This window comes from Rattus rattus, chromosome 3, assembly GCF_011064425.1.
Source record: "Rattus rattus isolate New Zealand chromosome 3, Rrattus_CSIRO_v1, whole genome shotgun sequence".
NCBI lineage: Eukaryota > Metazoa > Chordata > Mammalia > Rodentia > Muridae > Rattus > Rattus rattus.
In genome coordinates, this window is record NC_046156.1 from 9,358,074 (window position 1) to 9,375,747 (window position 17,674).

General features: G+C 38.4%; 2 protein-coding genes across 3 annotated transcripts in view; one reads left to right on the forward strand and one right to left on the reverse strand.

Annotated features, from left to right (window-relative positions):
- The window catches only part of Nexn (nexilin F-actin binding protein), a 30,120-nt gene extending 12,930 nt beyond the window's left edge, over positions 1–17,190 (forward strand). The window contains exons 2-10 of one of the 2 annotated variants that reach the window (XM_032897148.1): positions 1,782–1,823; positions 3,098–3,286; positions 3,363–3,533; positions 5,469–5,657; positions 8,762–8,959; positions 9,943–10,164; positions 14,367–14,552; positions 16,118–16,475; positions 16,562–17,190. In XM_032897148.1, coding sequence (XP_032753039.1) covers positions 1,782–1,823; positions 3,098–3,286; positions 3,363–3,533; positions 5,469–5,657; positions 8,762–8,959; positions 9,943–10,164; positions 14,367–14,552; positions 16,118–16,475; positions 16,562–16,575 — 1,569 coding nt within the window. In that variant the 3' untranslated portion in view covers positions 16,576–17,190. Of the gene's footprint in view, positions 1–1,781; positions 1,824–3,097; positions 3,287–3,362; positions 3,534–5,468; positions 5,658–8,761; positions 8,960–9,942; positions 10,165–14,366; positions 14,553–16,117 lie in introns of both variants that reach the window. The other variant, XM_032897149.1, reaches the window with a different exon arrangement.
- On the reverse strand, positions 7,549–8,036 carry LOC116896160 (transmembrane protein 256-like). Its single transcript, XM_032897153.1, has one exon. It carries the CDS (start codon positions 8,002–8,004, stop codon positions 7,681–7,683), a length of 324 nt encoding a protein of 107 aa, XP_032753044.1. The 5' UTR covers positions 8,005–8,036; the 3' UTR covers positions 7,549–7,680.
- Positions 17,191–17,674: the final 484 nt, after the last annotated feature.

A 17,674-nucleotide genomic window follows, 5' to 3' on the forward strand; every position in this document is an offset into this window, starting at 1 on the left:
TGCAGGGTCTTACAAAGACTTAAAAAGGAATATATGTTGTGTTTTAAAAATTAGAATAAAAAATAAATTTTGTGGGAAAACCCTATGGGTGAATTATCTGATTAACTTAAGATACCTGATGGACAAAATTAAGTTCATCCATTTAGACACAGACATAGTATTGCTGGGAGATGGGATCTTAAGAAAAGACAGTGGAAGAAATCTGAGGAAGAAACAAGTCTGCTTTATATAAAGCAAAAGAAAGTTGAGAAACAGTTCTTAAATGTTAACTTGTGAAAGTCAACAACTGAATCTGAATGTCTGTTCTTCACTATACTGGTAGCATAGCTCCCCTGAAAGAAATTAATCACTTTTCATGTTTGTTGAAAAAAATACAGGACTGTATCCTTTGTGGCCTTCTGGTGGTTTAAAATGAACAAAAGTGAAATAAAGCAACAGCAACAGAAACGTAAGCAGCAAAAAATAAAAGGATGGTGTTCTATCCACTGACCAGGGCCTGGAAAAGCTGGAGGAGATAGAAACCTAGGTTTAAAGAACTCTTTCTCTTTTCTGGATTCTCACTGTCTGGCTTCTCAGAGTTCCTGGATCTTTTTATTGAGTTAATTTGATTGTTCATTATAAAACAGTTTATTTTGTAATTATTTTATTATAGAGCCATTAAAAATTGACTTAGTGAAATACAGCATTGAAAAAACCTTTACCATTTATCTAGCAAGTCAGTATAACCAGTATTTTGTATTAAAACATCCTCAAAAATTAAAATTTTTAAAAGATTTATTTATTTATTATATGTGAATACTGTCACTGTCTTCAGACACACCAGAAGAGGGCATGAGATTCCATTACAGAGGGCTGTGAGCCACCATGTGGTTGCTGGGAATTGAACTCAGGACCTTTGGAAGTGCAGTCAGTGCTCTTAACCACTGAGCCATCTCTCTAGCCCCCAGAAATTAAACTTTATAGTATAAACTTTATAAACTTTAAAGTATTAAACTTTAAAGTATTCATTATTAAAATATAAGGTACTTTGAATTCCGCTGTTCTTTTTTTGAGACATGCTGTCACTGTGCAGTCCTGGTTGGCCTGGAACGTGACACAGGCGAGGCTGATGTCAGACTCACAGAAGTCATGACACTTGCATGTTGCTTGTGTCTCCTTCTGACACTGCACCGTTAGAGTCAACTCCTTCTCTCCAGTTTGCTCGTGTGTCGCCTGCTCACGCAGCTAACCCAGTGTTGCTTCAGCTTCAAAGAACTGTGCTTTACGTGACGGCCTTTTCCTGATTCAGTATGAAGACATTACAAGTACACTATGTCCTTCCTTGTAAAGTTCACCTGTTATTTCCACCATACTGTTATTATTTTATCAGTTACACTCTTGCCAGATAGCTGTGATTAAAACGTAGGGTCACGGGCTGGGCGTGGTCACATGTGTCTTTAATCCCAGCATTCAGGAGGTAGAGGCAGGCATAGCTCTGTAAGTTAGGGGCCAGCCTGGTCTACAAGGAGAGTTCTAGTATAGCCAGGGCTACACAGAGAAATAATAGATTAAAAAAAAAAAAAAAAAAAGAACTAGGGTCACTACCGTTTCATTGCTTGTGATGAATCTTCGTCTACTATTTGAGGGGTTTTTGTAGCTCTCATCTTAAATTGCTACTAAGTTAATCATTCCTTTGTAAGCTCACAGTCAAAAGATGAAATTTTACCGGAAGCCATGAATAAATTACTGTTTAGTTGCAAAAATTCAATGTAATTTAACAATATGAAATTCTCATTCAATAGATTGAGGACATAAACAATACGGGAACCGAGTCCGCATCAGAGGTAACAGACGTTTCCTTTAATGAAACATTCACTGAAAATTACCTGGTTCACAAAGACAGACAGGCAGAGACTTTCACCTCACCACTCTTTAAGTATGGCAATAACAAAAGTCAAACATGTTTTGTAAAGGCAAGAGTATACTTTGACTCTTACAAACACTGCAGTGTATTTAAAGAAAAGTATGCTTCTGCCTGCCCAGCTAGGGCATGAAGTCCGCGTCCTCGGGTCTTTTAGGGACACACGTTTCTGAACTAACCTCTAAAGCTGACATTTTAAAGGTAGTTTACCTTCCATATATTATCCTCTTTCCTCACAGTCCCTAAGAGCTCACATTCTGGTTTTCACATACTAGTGTAGAGAGGACAGCATATTATCATGAAGGAATAGCCAATAACCATAAGAACAGCTCAGATAACTAGCCAAGTTAAAAATCCAGCCAACCAATTTGATGGTGTGCCTAAAATTATGGTACAAAAGTTGGAAACATTTTTATTTAGGGGCATGTATTATGCTTTATAATTTTTATTTTTGAAAAAAGTTAGAAATAATGATAAATTTGTAGTAAAACCAATTAAAATTGATTTTGAGAATGTATTTTAACCATGTGTAGTAGTGCAGGGTTTTAATTCTAGCATTCAGGATGCAGAGGCAGGTGGATCTCTGTGACTTTAAGGCCAGCCTGGTCTACAGAGAGCGAGTTCCAGGAGAGTCAGAACCATACAGGGAAACCCCATCTCAACAAAGCAACCCAAGGACTTGTTTTAGACGTCAGCAGGCTCAGTGCATTACAGCTTTACGTTGTGAACGTCAGTGTGGCACTTGGGTGAAGAGTCAGTGGGTTTCCCATTAAATACAACTTTATTAAGTACTGAAAAACTTGGATGGAGAAAACTTTGTTGTATGTTTAAGATGAAGCTATCCACCATCAAATTGGTTTGAAGTATGCTCACATGTACACCCTACTGTGAAATTACTGTAGACTGTCTAAAGCCAGGCAATGGTTCTACAGTCTTGTTACTTAGCAGGTCTACCGAGTCTATCTTTCAAATCACGCAGTGCTTCTTGAAGCTGCCACCAATGGGTCTCAGTAAAACTGATTAATGCACAGTGAGTTTAGAGAAACACGTTTAATAGTAACTAGTTTAAAAATTAAGCTCTTTTTGTGTCCTTTATAGCCTTGACAGCAATGCTAATCCACCACTTACGGAGGGGAAGGACCCTACCACCTACATTTTCTTAAGGGTATGGATGCTAACTGTGTATCTTGTACATAGGAAGGAGATGACTCACTCCTTATAACAGTGGTCCCTGCCAAATCATACAGAGCAGCTGCAAACAGGAAGGATCTTGAGGACCTGGACAGAGAACACAGGAATGGAAGGATTAGTCAGGAAGAAGAAAAGATAAGACATGAAGAAGAGTGCAGAGCTCTCAAAGAAGCAAAATGCCTTTCATTGGTCATGGTAACTTTTTTACAAGAACAAATCAAAAGTTAGTTTAACAACAATTGCCCTTTGGATAACAAGTTTGTTTTCATAGGATGATGAAACAGAGGCCAAAAAAGAATCACGTTTTCCTGGAAAATTGAAATCAACTTTTGAAGAACTGGAACGACAAAGACAAGAAAACCGCAAGAAGCAAGCAGAAGAGGAAGCGAGACGGCGCTTAGAAGAAGAGAGGCGTGCCTTTGAGGAAGCAAGGCGGAACATGGCAAGTGTATACATGCTAACCTTGCCTTATGGGAGAGGCAGCCAGTTCTGCATGGCATCCTGCAGATCCATGGAGGAGGAGGGCTCTCTAAATGGGGAACCTCATTTCATTGTTTTATTTTCATAGTACTATGGATCAGACCTAGTACATACTAAACAAGTGCACTACCACTGACACCATTCAAGCCCCGGAAGGCATGTTTTGAAACTGTATATATTTATATACAATATATTTACAATTTGCTTGTATTTTTTTTTTGAGTTTTAACTTTGGGGCATGTTGTCCAATATGCTTTGAATTTTTTATTTTACTATTATATACTATGTTAATATAAAAATATTCCTCAATGCATGTTTTTTCTTTTTGTGTAAGTCAAACAGTATATTTAATGATATGTTGTGGGACATTTTCAAGTCAAATTATGAATTTCACTTGAGGAGCACAGGTCTACAGTTTCAGCTCCTTAGGGGGCTGAGGAGGGAAGAACACACACTCAAGGGTAGCCTGTACTACAGACTCAGAGGAAAAGGCCAACCTGGGCAATACCCTTATACTCAGTGATAGAGCACTTGTCTAGCATCCACAAGGCCCGAGGCTTAATCCCCACTAATCCCTATTATTATAAAAAAAAAAAGCACAGATTTCAGTCTCATTTTGAAAATTTAAAAATGAACAGCTATAATTTTCAAAGTTTCAAAGTTTTAGCTTTCTTTTAAAGATTTATTTATTTATTATATATAAGTACACTGTAGCTGTCTTCATGCACACCAGAAGAGGGCATCAGATCTCTTTACAGATGGTTGTGAGCCACCATGTGGTTGCTGGGAATTGAACTCATGACCTCTGGAAGAGCAGTCGGGTGCTCTTAACCGCTGAGCCATCTCTCCAGCCCTTGATTAGCTTTCATTAATAATGTTATGAAGATTGCAGCTTAACATTTTAATTCTCCAGACATTATTTAAAATGTTATTACTTCTGGCTGGCTGTGGTGGTGCATGCCTTTAATCTCAGCATTTGAGAGGTAGAGGCAGGCAGGTCTCTGAGTTCTAGGCCAGCCTGGTCTGTATGGGAAGACTGTCTCAGAAACAAATGAAACGTTATTCGCTTTTAAGTAACACCTGCACATTTTACTATAATGGGCAAGCAGTCCAGTAAGATGTTAGCAAAAGGTTTCAATTCATACTTAGGTGAGCAAATAAACTGCGAAATGAATTTTATATAAATATCAAATGGCAGGCAGGCTTTTATCTGATTAGTATAAGGAAAATCACCCTAGTTCATAGTGAAGAAACTTTTTTTTTTTTAAAGTTGAGTCAAGGTGTTGCTATAGATTTGGCTGGGCTGGACCTTCCTATGTAAACTAGGCTGGCCTTGAATTACACAGCTCCTCTTACCTCTGCAGATGCACACTACCACACCTGGCAGGAAAATGCTTACAGATCACCATCGTCTCGCCCTCTCCAGACTGTGTGTGTACACCTGAGCTCTAAGTACAAACCATTTAGTTTGTTTATGAGAATAAACAGTCAGCATGAGCCCTTTAAAATCTGACTTGTTTAAAAGCTTGACTGAGAAATTTTATTTAATCTTGAGTACATTTTTATTTGTAACTTCTCTAGATATGGTCATTTTATATATAGGATATTAAAAAAGAGGATTTGGCCAGGCATGGGAGGCAGAGTCAGTCAGATCTCTGTGAGTTCAAGGCCAGCCAGGTCTACACAGTGAGTTTCAAGACAGCCAGGGCTATTATTTTAGAGAGACTCTGCCTCAAAAACCAAAGATAAAAATTAAAAGTAAAAAGGAATTGGAGTAAGTATTCTGGGAGCTTTGAAATACTATTCTGTCCAGTTGCTAACCACATGCCTTTCTACTGGTAATCCATTCCTGGGCCAAAGAATCTCAATGATTAGTAATAAGTAGTTTCTTTATTAGGTAAACGAGGAGGATGAAAGCCAAGACACAGAAACGGTTTTTAAAGAGTACCGCCCAGGAAAACTCCGACTCAGTTTTGAGGAAATAGAAAGGCAAAGGAGAGAAGAGGAAAAACGAAAGGCCGAGGAGGAGGCGCGAAGGAGGATGGAGGAGGAGAAGAAGGCATTTGCTGAAGCCAGGAGAAGCATGGTAAGACAGAGGCTAGCAGGAGTCTGCAGTCAGCAGTGTATACAGTGTGTGCGCTTGCCCAAGCTATGAAAAGCCAGACAGCATCTTGGGTGTCATTCTCAGGAATGCTGTCCTTTTTTGTGACAGGACTGGCTAGCAGTCTGAGAAGTCTTCCCGTCTCTGCCTCCACTGTACTGAGATTACAGGTGTGTACCTAGTTTTCCTTGGGCTCTGGGGACTGAACTCAGGTCCTCATGCTTTCAAGACAAAGACTTAATAAGCTATCAAACCTAGCCCAAAGATTCGGTCTTTCAAACATGTGAATCAAATGACTAGACTCTGAGGAGAACAGCCATCCTGTCATCTCTGGAATCTGTAGCAAAGAGTATGAATGCCAAATATCAGGTCCTTTCAGCATTTGCTTCAGTTGGTATTGAAAGAGATTTGATTACCAATGCCATGCCTGGCATAAAAGGTTGGAAGTTAACATCCTTCTCTAGAAAGATACATTTTCTTTATTTTAGGCCAGCTCTGAGTGTCAAGAACAAAATGGGATTTCCCCTAACATTTCCCTCCATCATTCCATTCTCTTCTCCTGTCCTTTTCTCCTTCATTCTTGCCATTTTAATCCCACTCTATATTAGAGCATCAAAGTCATTTTATCATAATTATATAACTTCAAAATATCCATCATTCTCTTTCATATTGATACCTAATTTGTCAAAAAGTTAAAACTTTCCATACCATGTTAATGTTTGTAAAATAGGTATTTGAACAGTCAATTTTAAGTAATTTAACATATGCAAACTGTATCCCTTTTTTTGCATTTTAATTGCCTTCTGATAAAATAGCCTAGTATTTGTTCCTGCCTGTCCTGGGTATTCTGCCAAGGACTTGGTTTAATCACTCATCCATACACTCAAATCAGAAACTCAGAAGCCTGAAACATATTCCTTCAACTTTTCATTCATGCCTAACTGGCTATAAACTCCCATTTATTTGATCCCCCCTGACTTATTCTCCCATCTTCACTGCTGTAGTCTGTTCCTAATCCTTGCCTGGGACCAAGTCCTAACTTGCTTGCTGTCTTGCCTGTGAGCCCAGGAGAGATCCTCTCACTCCTTGTCCATATCTGCAGGCCACAGGTCAGATCTGAACAGAAGTATCTATCTCCAGGACATAGAAAAACAGAACTAAATTGTTTTTCGTGGTAAAATGGATCAGACAACAGCTTCCAAGCAATTTTGAGATTGCTTGTATTCGGGAGGTGGTGAAATAATAAAGCTGTTATTGGAGACTGGGAAGATGCTCAGCTAGCTAAAGATACCACCACTGAGCCTGATGGCCTAAGCTCACTCCTGGAAACCAACCTGGTAGGAAGAACAAACTGACTCCTGAAAAATTTCTTCTGACACCAACCTGTCCCACCCCACCCACAATAAATAAGACAGATAAACATTTTTTAAAGTTTAAACACTACAGTTGGGAGCCTACCTCAATATTAGACAATGCACTTAGTGTTTCCAAACTTCATTTAATCCTGCGAGAATAATAAAATTGTCAAAGGGAGGCTCGAGAGAGGTAAGTAGCTTGCCCATGGTCACAATCAAATTAATTATTCATATAAATTTACAAAATTACAAAAAGCAGTGTTAATTATTCACATTTCTAATCTCTTGTAACATATAAAGTAATAGATTTCACTCTTGACACTTTCCCACATGTATAGCATTATTTATAATCTTATTGGAAATATTCTAAAGCTTGACTTCTGGCTTTGCTACCTTGACTTTAGAAAAGTTACTTTTCTGTCAGTTTCTCCAATTTCTCATGTGTAAACCAAGGGTATTAATTCTAAGCTGTTTTATAAGGTTACTGGATTAGTTATATGTATTTATAACTGGACTGGTAATTTTTTTTTTATGTAAGCCTTTTTCTTTTAATTTCTTTTCTGCTTCAACATTCCCCTTTCCCTCTGCACCCAATTACCCAGAAAAGCCAGGACTGGGCACTTAAACAAGAGACCTTAAAAAGCCAAGGCAAGCTAGCCCAAGATCAGCAGGCTCCCTCCAACAGGCCCCAGAGTCTGGATGCTAGTGTCTCCACTCAGAGCCTGGTAGTAAAAGCTGGTACAGAATAAGGTAGTTCCAGAAGCTAGCAGCAACCCTGCCCAGACAGATTTTCTGCAATAGGGTACCCCTAACAGGGCCAGGCTGTGCAAAAAGTGGTGTTTGTTGGCCTTGTCAAAGAGCTCCTTCCCATAGGCATCCGGAAACTCTGCGCCGTGTGCCCCGTAGGTGGCCAAACTCAAGGCCCCAGCTCCGGACAAGGCACCTAGGCGGCGGAAAGCAGCGCCTACCCCGGCCATAGCTGTGGGTGGTGGACTGGTAATTTTAAGAATATACGAACTATTATGTCTTTAAAACATCTTGGCAGCAAAACTGCACCATAAAATTATGGCATTAAGGTACTTTTTTTTTTTTCCGATAAAAGCTTATGATGGTACATATGTAACTCATTAAGACTATGATTTAACTGAAATGTTTTATTTTAGTGAACAGAATTGGAGATTCACTTCAATCCAACAAAACCCTTTTCTTTTAAAAATATTTGTTTGTTTATTTATTTATTTATTTATTTATTTATTTATTTATTTATTTATTTATTTATTATATATGAGTACAGTAGAGCTGTCCTCAGACACACCAGAAGGAGGGTATCAGATCTCATTACAGATGGTTGTGAGCCACCATGTGGCTGCTGGGATTTGAACTCAGGACCTCTGGAAGAGCAGTCAGTGCTCTTAACCACTGAGCCATCTCTCCAGCCCCCCCCCAAATATTTTAAACATTAAAGAATATCAGTTTCTAATTCCAGTGGCTCATTGTGTAACAGTAGAGCATATTTTGCTCATTTCAATAGAGAATTGTACTGGTTACCATCCTTCATACCACACAGCCTTACATTTTTGATAATGTTCCCTTATTCATTGATTTGTGAAAGTTTATGATCTCTGAAGTTTTAGATTAGCATGAAACTTTTATTCAATAAATCTGTTTCTGTAAGAAATACCTTTTTAGTATGTACAATTCTGGGGAAAAAAGGTAAATATTTATTTTAAATAGGTATTAGATGATGATTCCCCAGAGATTTATAAAGCAGTCTCTCAAGAATCTCTAACGCCTGGAAAACTGGAAATTAATTTTGAACAATTATTGAGACAAAAAATGGAAGAAGAAAGACGACGAACAGAGGAAGAACGGAGGCAAAACCTAGAAATGGAGAAACAGGAATTTGAACAACTGAGACAAGAAATGGGAAAGGTAAAATGTAAGAATATTCACTTAGCGATCTGAGTATCTTCCTTATAATGCTTTAGTGTGACCTTTACGTACTGTTAATCGTACTGTTAATCACATATGGATATCTGACATACTTTTATGACATGTATAGTTAGTATAGGCTACCATGTCTGACTTGGTAGAGTGTAGCAAGGAACGTGGCCCGATGTGATACTGAAAACGCATTTAAAACATTAAGATCCTTTACATGATTTATTTGCTATAACTAAATTGTTTCTCCTGTGTGAGCCTTGTAAGTAACCGTGTCCTAACACGTCAAAAGGAGAGTAGATATGTTCTTCCAAAGAACGGAGACTCAATTCCCAGCACCCGTGGCTCCCAACTATCCATGAATTCCTGTTCCAGGGGATCTGATGCCCTATTCTAACCTGTACAGGGCATGCATGTGGCATACACACATCATGCAGCCAAAGAATTTATATGTGTAAAACTAGAAAATCTAAAAAAAAAAATTAAGTAACCAATACTGTATCTAACTGTGGGTAGCACAATAGTATTGATAGTAGCAATTAAATATGCCAAAGAGAAGCTGTACAAGGCTTTCTTTATGTGCAAGGTTGGAAGTTCTTAAGGAATGTCTTTAAATTTAGACTTATTTTCTGTGTATTCATCTTCTGCCTGTGTATACGCCTGGCACCATGAGCAAGCAGTGGGAGTGGAAGTCAAAGGAGAATGTCAGATCCCTGGAACTAAAGTTGGTAAGCCTTGATAGGAATGCTGGGCACTGAACTCAAATTCTCTGAAAGATTAGCCAGTGCTCTTAACACTAAGCCATCTTTCTAGTCCCAGAAATAAAACTCTTAAAACAGTATATACATATGACTCCACTTGTCCTATGAGTTCCAGGCATCTGCTTGGTTCTACTTCCCCACACACAGAGATAAGAAGGGGCATTCATTGTAATCTGCTGATATTCAACATACGGAAATCTTATTCTTTTGAAGGAAGAAGAAGAAAATGAAAGCTTTGGGTTGAGTAGAGAATATGAAGAATTAATTAAATTAAAAAGGAGTGGTTCAATTCAAGCTAAAAATCTAAAAAGCAAGTTTGAAAAAATTGGACAGTTGTCTGAAAAAGAAGTACAGAAAAAGATAGAAGAAGAGAGAGCAAAAAGGAGAGCAATTGACCTTGAAATTAAAGAGCGAGAAGCAGAAAACTTCCATGAGGTATATTACTGTTGTGTTTATTATAACATTGATCTTGTTCTAGCATTTACAGTTCATTTTGGTATATATGCCAATAATCTGGAAACTGAATAGCAAAAGTCTATTAAGCTCATATAGCTCTCACAGAGTCAAACAGGATGGGAATGGGGTAATGGATAGGGTATAGAAGAGAGGAAAAAATGGAATGGCAGTAAATAAAAGGTAGGAATAAGTTAAATCAGGGTGACAATTGGTCAGGCAAGTTGTTCTAAGAACACGAGTGAGCTAGGGCTATGACTGACAACCACCAATTATGCTGTACGTTTCGCCTACTGCCATGAAGTCATACTGGACATAGTGTACCTGGAGGTTTGTAGGATTACGGCATTTCAGCACAAAGTAACAGGCACAGCTCTGGATCACCTCTTTTAGTCTACCAGGCTGTTTGCAGAAAATCCTTCCACGGTGACTTGTAATCCAAGCCACAAATGGCCCAACCTTAGCATTGTAGACTTTGGATGCTTTGCTCCCTCCGCCCTAAGCCATGCGTCCTCTCCACACCATGCCAGATTCCAGGCTTTAACCAGGCCTTTGCTTCTGAAATGGTTTCTGCAGTGAACGTCTTACCTCTTACTGTCCTGCTGAAATATTATTCAGCTTTTAGGGTCCTTCTCATTTGTAAAGCATTCTCACATTAAAAAAATTTTGCGGGAGGACAAACATTCCAGACTAAGCGACAACAGGAACTAACAAAAACTGTACTATTTTGAGGGACTAGAAAACAGACTCCAAGGACTATAATGACATGACTCAGTGAATAATGGGTTGTGAAATTGTCAAAGTACATTGTGGCTAAATGTTGAAAGGACTTTACCCTACAGAAACCATAACTGCCATAATGGTGTTATACTAAACATTTTAAGGCAGAGAAATAGTTACTAAAGAACTCTTGAATCAAGATGAAGTAAGTAGAAGACAGGCATAAAGGCAGGGCCAAGGGCAAAATAACAGATTAACCCTGAAATCTTGATTCTCCTCCTTCCACCTCCTGAGCACTGGATTTATAGGCACATACCACTCTGCATGGCAATACCTTTGTATTTTGGCTTTTTTAAAAACGGTTTCCTCTGTGCAGCTCTGGCTGTTCTGGAACTGTCTGTAGAGCAGACTGGCCTCAAACTCAAGAGATCCAACTGCCTCTACATCCTGAGTGCAGGCACCAACACCGTGTAAGACCTAACTTAACCAAGTAACTTTTCCTCTAGATGGTTGCTCAGGACTTTACTATTACTATACCATCATTAGGGCAACCAGGTCTGGTAAAGTACTGTGAACTGTTGTTCAAGGCAAACGAAGTCTGACACTAGTTCCTAGCTTAGTGAGACGAAAGTATGTACTTTCCTCATTGTAAGTCTGATGAGTAACAGCTGGCAGCAGGAAAATAACAGTCTAGTGATGAGGGGAGTTTTGACTGGTTATGTTGTACAAGGTTAACATAACGTTCAAGCTGGGTATGACTTATTGCTGTAATCTTATTGGGAATGGCAGGATGAGTTCAAGGACAGTCTGGGTTCTAGGAGAGCCTGTCTTAAAGCCTCCATCTATCAAGCAAACAGTCCAACAAATATACAGTTGCTCTTTTGTACACAGTCACTGTAAAATTTATAATGAAACTGGTATGTTTGCTGTATGTATTACTTCTGGCTTAGTTGTAAGATTAGCATGTCAACTATATAAATCTCATCTATCCACTATGGATTAAATGTCATTAAGAACTTTAAAAAACTGTAGGTAAACTGTTAACCTCCAAGGATGAACTTTCCCTCCAACCTTAGAATCTAATCGTATCGTCCCCTTTGAGAAATACCAATAAACGTTCATATGGAAACGGTGGTGAACTCCTTTATCCAGGTACTTGGGAGGCAGATTTATGATCTGAATGCAAGCCTGCTGTACAGAGTGAGTTCCAGGACAGACAGGGTAACATAGTGAGATCTTGTTTTGGAATGGGGGTTGGGAATCAAGTATCTTCAAAATTAAAATTCTAGACTTTAAGGTCTAATTCACCCATGTAACCTCTGATTAAGAAATCCAATGTTCACTGTCACAGCATTTTTGTTCTCACCTACTTGGTTAACCACCACCAGGGACAAGTGTTTGACCTTGAGTCTTCTGTATCCCAGGCTGGCATCAACTACCACCTTCCCTTCCCGGAAAGCCTTAGCCCACCACATGCAGGCATGATGCTAAGAGTCACATTTGAGGACTAATGCATCTAATGCATGCTATACTCTCATTCTACCAATGGAGCTTCCCTCTCAGCCTAATTTAATTTTTGAATGATTTACTGTCTCAAGAGTCACTGTGTTGCTCTAATATCCTAGTACCAATATTATCAGTGCTCTATGACATTCATTCCATTTAAGTTTTACTTCCTTATAACATCAGCTTAGTTTTCTAAAGGTTCTAGAAAAGATAATATCAATGTTTTAACAGTTGACATTCCTTTCAGTTAGGTTTTGCTTACTGAAACGTTTTTCTTCTCTTTTTGAGACTGTGGTTTTGAGAGGAAGCTATGCAAAGTAACGAATTTGTACAAAGTTTATGCTAAATTCTAGAAGGAAGATTATATGTCCTATTACTATTCAGTTTTAACATTAGTTATACTGGCTTAACTATCCTCTCACATATTTGGGAAGATTAATGGTAATGAAAGCAAACCACCATTAACCCACTGGGTCTTACAGCACAGGCTGGCTTTTGGCTTTGACTGGGGCTCTCACTTCCACTTCTGGGGTGCTAGAATCATGCCTAGGGCCCTGTATACACTAGGCAGGCACTCTAGCAGCTGAGCTACATCTCCAGCTCCAGAACAAACCACAGCATTATAGGCAACTAGTGATCACTTGACAGTAAGTAAGCACCCATCAGGTATGTATGTAATTATTACCTCATGCTCTGGGTTTTAGGAAAATATAAATAAAATGTTATTTGGGAAACCAAGAAACCATCAAACTTATAAAAGCACGTATGTACTCATGAGTCAAGATTTTCTTATAAAGGTACTAGTTTGTTTCCAACTTCCATTTAGTTGGTGTACTTTACATACAGAGACACCCCCCAAGTTCCCCACAGTACTATGGAAACATAAATAAGATTTTCTAGAGACCAAGAGAATACAGCTTAGTTGGCAGTATATGCTTAGCATTCAGGAGGCCCTGGCTTTTCAGCCCTAGACCCCACATATGCTAAATGAATTGGCTTTCTTGCAGAGGACTGAGGTTCTCTGCCAGGTATCCACAGAGCAGTTCTAGTTCCAGAGGACATACCCTTTTTCTGGTTTCCACAGACACTGGCTATACGCACTATTATAGGCACAATAGTCCTCCATGAAAACTTTAAATATGACCTTTTTTTTTTAGTTTTGTCAATTTTTCTGTGTTTGTTACTTATATATACAGTATTCTGTGTACATAATTGCCAACAGGCCAGAAGAGGGCATCAGATTCCATTATAGATGGTTGTAAGCCACCATGTGGTGGTTGCAGGAAATTGAACTCAGGACCTCTGGAATAGCCAGTTGCTCTTAACCACTGATTGATCTCTCCAGCCCAGTTAACTTTTTGACACCATTTTTAACCTGTCTATACCACTGTACCAAAGATTGGTAATTTATCACTCAATTGGCCTCCTAGATATCTTTTGAGAGGTGATCCTGCCTTTTTATTTTCTTGGCTTCCAAAAATCACCCTTAAATACATGACTCACCTTCATCACCAGTTTCCCATATTCCAGATGCCTCTCCATCTCCTTATGTGTTTCTACCTTGCATCTGACATAATCCATACATTTCTAAAATTTCCAGAAGCAACAAGGATAATCCACTCCTTATGTGGTAGCAGGAAGAGTTTAAAGTTGTCACTATGTACAATATTCTGTGAACGTATATATGTGCAAAAATGTAAAAGAGCCTTAATATTAGCATTAATTAAGCAAAGTACTGCCTTAGGCACAACAGGCAAGGAATCCAATGAGATGCTGGCCTTTAAGGTGTGACTAAAATATTATAAATTGTTTCAAAACGATTAATCCATTTCCCCAAAAACCTCAATAGTTACAGTATCATACAAAGCAAACCAAGTATGTTCAATATTATGTCTATAAATTTTTGAATCACTAACATCAAGTTCTTGGCACACAACTCTTATCCATTCCTTTTAAAGGATGATGATGTTGATGTAAAACCTGCAAAGAAGAGTGAGTCTCCCTTTACTCACAAAGTGAACATGAAAGCCAGATTTGAACAAATGGCTAAGGCAAGACAAGAAGAAGAGCAAAGGAGAATTGAAGAACAGAAGTTACTGCGGATGCAGTTTGAACAGAAAGAAATCGATGCAGCACTTCAGAAAGTACGTATAAATGGATTTGGTGTTCTAGACACATCTGTGAGCAATTAAGAAATGTGATTTCTACCAAATGAGATTATACAATCCATTTTAGCTATTTCTTCTCTGTTCAATTCTGACCATTTCTAAATTCCCTAGAAAGGCAGTCTAGAATAACCACCTGCAGACCCCCAACCCAGGGAATGGGGACTATAACTTCTTCCTGGTGAATATGGACATTGAGGTATCTTTGAAGGGGGGGGGGTTAGGCTTTAAGAAGGCCATGCCAACTATTGTTGATAGCCTCTTTGACTGATCCGAAAACCCATGACAAGCAGGTCAGTTTAGCGTGTCTGAAGACGAAATCTCACCAAAGCTTCATATTCTACAATTTACAAATCTTATAAACAGAATTTAAATACCATCAAGGTATCTGTATGGATTGTGTTAAGTCTGTGTAGGGTGTACAGACTAGTCAAGATGAAACTGTTTGAACATGTCTTTTTTATGAGTCAATTTTAGTATTTGTGCCACATGAAGGGTCTCCCTGTCATATCTGATCCATATATCTGATCATATCTGGAAGGTGTCCAGAGTCTATATCCCCTTTTCTAAAAACACAAAGCCTTTTTTCCCAAATTAGTATGTTCTTTAGCCAGTAACAAGGAAAACTTTTAGCTTGATCTCTCTCCCAGATGAATAAAATAACTACAAAACTTCAATCACACCCATCTTGATAGCAATCAAAACAAGTAAACACAGTAGAGCATATTACGCAGGCTTTTGTAATTTGTTTTTTAATCCAAAATTCTTGTGGATCCATATTAGAGAATGAGTATCCTCTAAGACTTGATCTTCAGTCCTTCCATCTTTCTTCCTTGGAGGCTGTTGCTTTTTCTGCTAGTTAGCCTGTCCTTGTACTGCAGGGGTTCCCAGCATACTTGGGCCCTTTACTGGAATATTCCCCATGTGACTTGGGCAAAATCTATATCCTTCTGTAACTTTCAACATAATTAAACCAATCTTTTTATTAATACCTGCTTATAGGAAGCAGTTAACTTTTATAGTTTCTATTTACAGCAGGGGGGGTTCAGTGGATGAACTGGGTCTACCCGTGTTAGACTCCTTGACCCCTCTCCCCTGGCTAAGAATTCCTAATGGATTTTTGCCTGCCACTCAGATGTCATCTGTGACATGGAGTTTATAAACCTATGCTATGGCTAGCTAGGCACTGGCAAAGGCAGTCTCCCTATCACCAGAGTAAGCCCCAAGTGGGAGTCTGCCCTGACTTCATCTGAGTACGGTCACCCCTTTTGAGAGAAAACAAAACAAAAACCACACAACCAACCAAACAAAAAAAAAACCCCCAAAACAACCAAAAATAAAATAAAAAGACAGCACCCCACAACAGCTTTCAAGCCACTGGAATGGTTTAGGTAATAAACCAACTCCTTTCTATGTCAATGAAACCCAGGGCATCATGCATGCTAGCCAACACTCGTTATATCCCAAGCTTCCTTTTTATTTAACCTTTAAAATTATATTACTAAAATAAATGCCATCTTGATGATACACTTATTTTAATACAGAAAAGAGAAGATGATGAGGAAGAAGAAGGTAGCATTGTTAATGGCTCTACTACTGAAGATGAAGAGCAAACCAGATCAGGAGCCCCATGGTTCAAAAAGCCACTAAGAAATACCTCAGTTGTAGACAGTGAACCAGTGAGATTCACTGTTAAAGTGACAGGAGAACCCAAGCCAGAAGTTACGTGGTGGTTTGAAGGAGAACTACTGCAGGATGGAGAAGACTATCAGTACATCGAAAGAGGAGAAACTTACTGCCTGTATTTACCAGAAACTTTTCCCGAAGATGGAGGAGAATATATGTGTAAAGCAGTCAACAGTAAAGGCTCAGCAGCGAGTACCTGTATTCTTACCATTGAAAGTAAGAACTAAATGGCTTTTGATCCTTTGTTTTATTATGAAATAAATAGGAAAAAATTATCATTCTTCTTCTTCTTCTTTTTTTAGTGGATGACTACTAGGCTTCCTTCTTTACTTGGACCTCACTCTCTCTCCAACTCTCTTGATACATCTCTGAGGAGGGGCCAAAAAGGAGACCAGAGGTGCCACTCTGTTGACTTAATCTTTTCCCACATCTTCCAAATAGCTCATCTAAAGAACACCATTTCCAATGCCTATCAGTTTTATTACCATGCTGTGCAAAGTCAAAATGCAGCTGACAGAAAAGGGGAATAAATGTACACATCCTGCCATAACCTAAAACAAAAGCTTTATATTTTCCCTATTTATAGCATAGTTTGCATGAATAGATTTTATAACTAGCCACTGATTGACAATTAAAGTGGAATGATTAGTAGATTTGAAAAATGTGATTCATTTTGATTTAAATTTCTAGCTTTAAAAATAAGTTTGTAAATGTCAAGTGTTGTGTTGCAGGCCTTAATCCCAGCACACGGGAGGGAGCAAGGTCTACAGGACAGCTAGAATTACATAGTTGAGACCCTGTTACCCTAGTTCCTATAACAACACATGTCTGTAAATAAAAGCCTATTATGTTCTAATATTGGGTGGTTTTATATTTAATTTTCTGGAAAACGTGTTGTGAAACCATAATAAAGTTACCTGTGCATTAAAAAGTCTTTCTTTTATTTTAAAAACTGTGCAATTGGTGCAATTATCTGCTCTTTTAAATGTTTAATGCACTTATAATTAAAAAGGCAAAATAAAAAATTACTTTTCTCACAATAAATTTTTAATGACAGGAACAAAGCAGGAAAATTTTTACTCAGAATATATATCAAAGACACAAAAAAGACAAAAGCACTCATAATAGTAATCACTGTACATTTATTTAAAGAAACCATAAAGAATACAAAATTACAACAATCATGTACCCTTTACATACAATGTCATGAAAGCAAAAACTCTAAGCCAGTTTGTAAAGTATTCAATTTACCTCAAGTCCAAGCTGCATCTCCCTAAGACACTGTTCCCATCACAGTAGCCATTTAAGCCAATCTTCTGTTAACACACGGGTAGTTTCTGTAGAGAACACTTTTCTCAGGACGAAAATGCATCGAGCATGCATAAGAAAATATATATATATATATACTCGCAAAC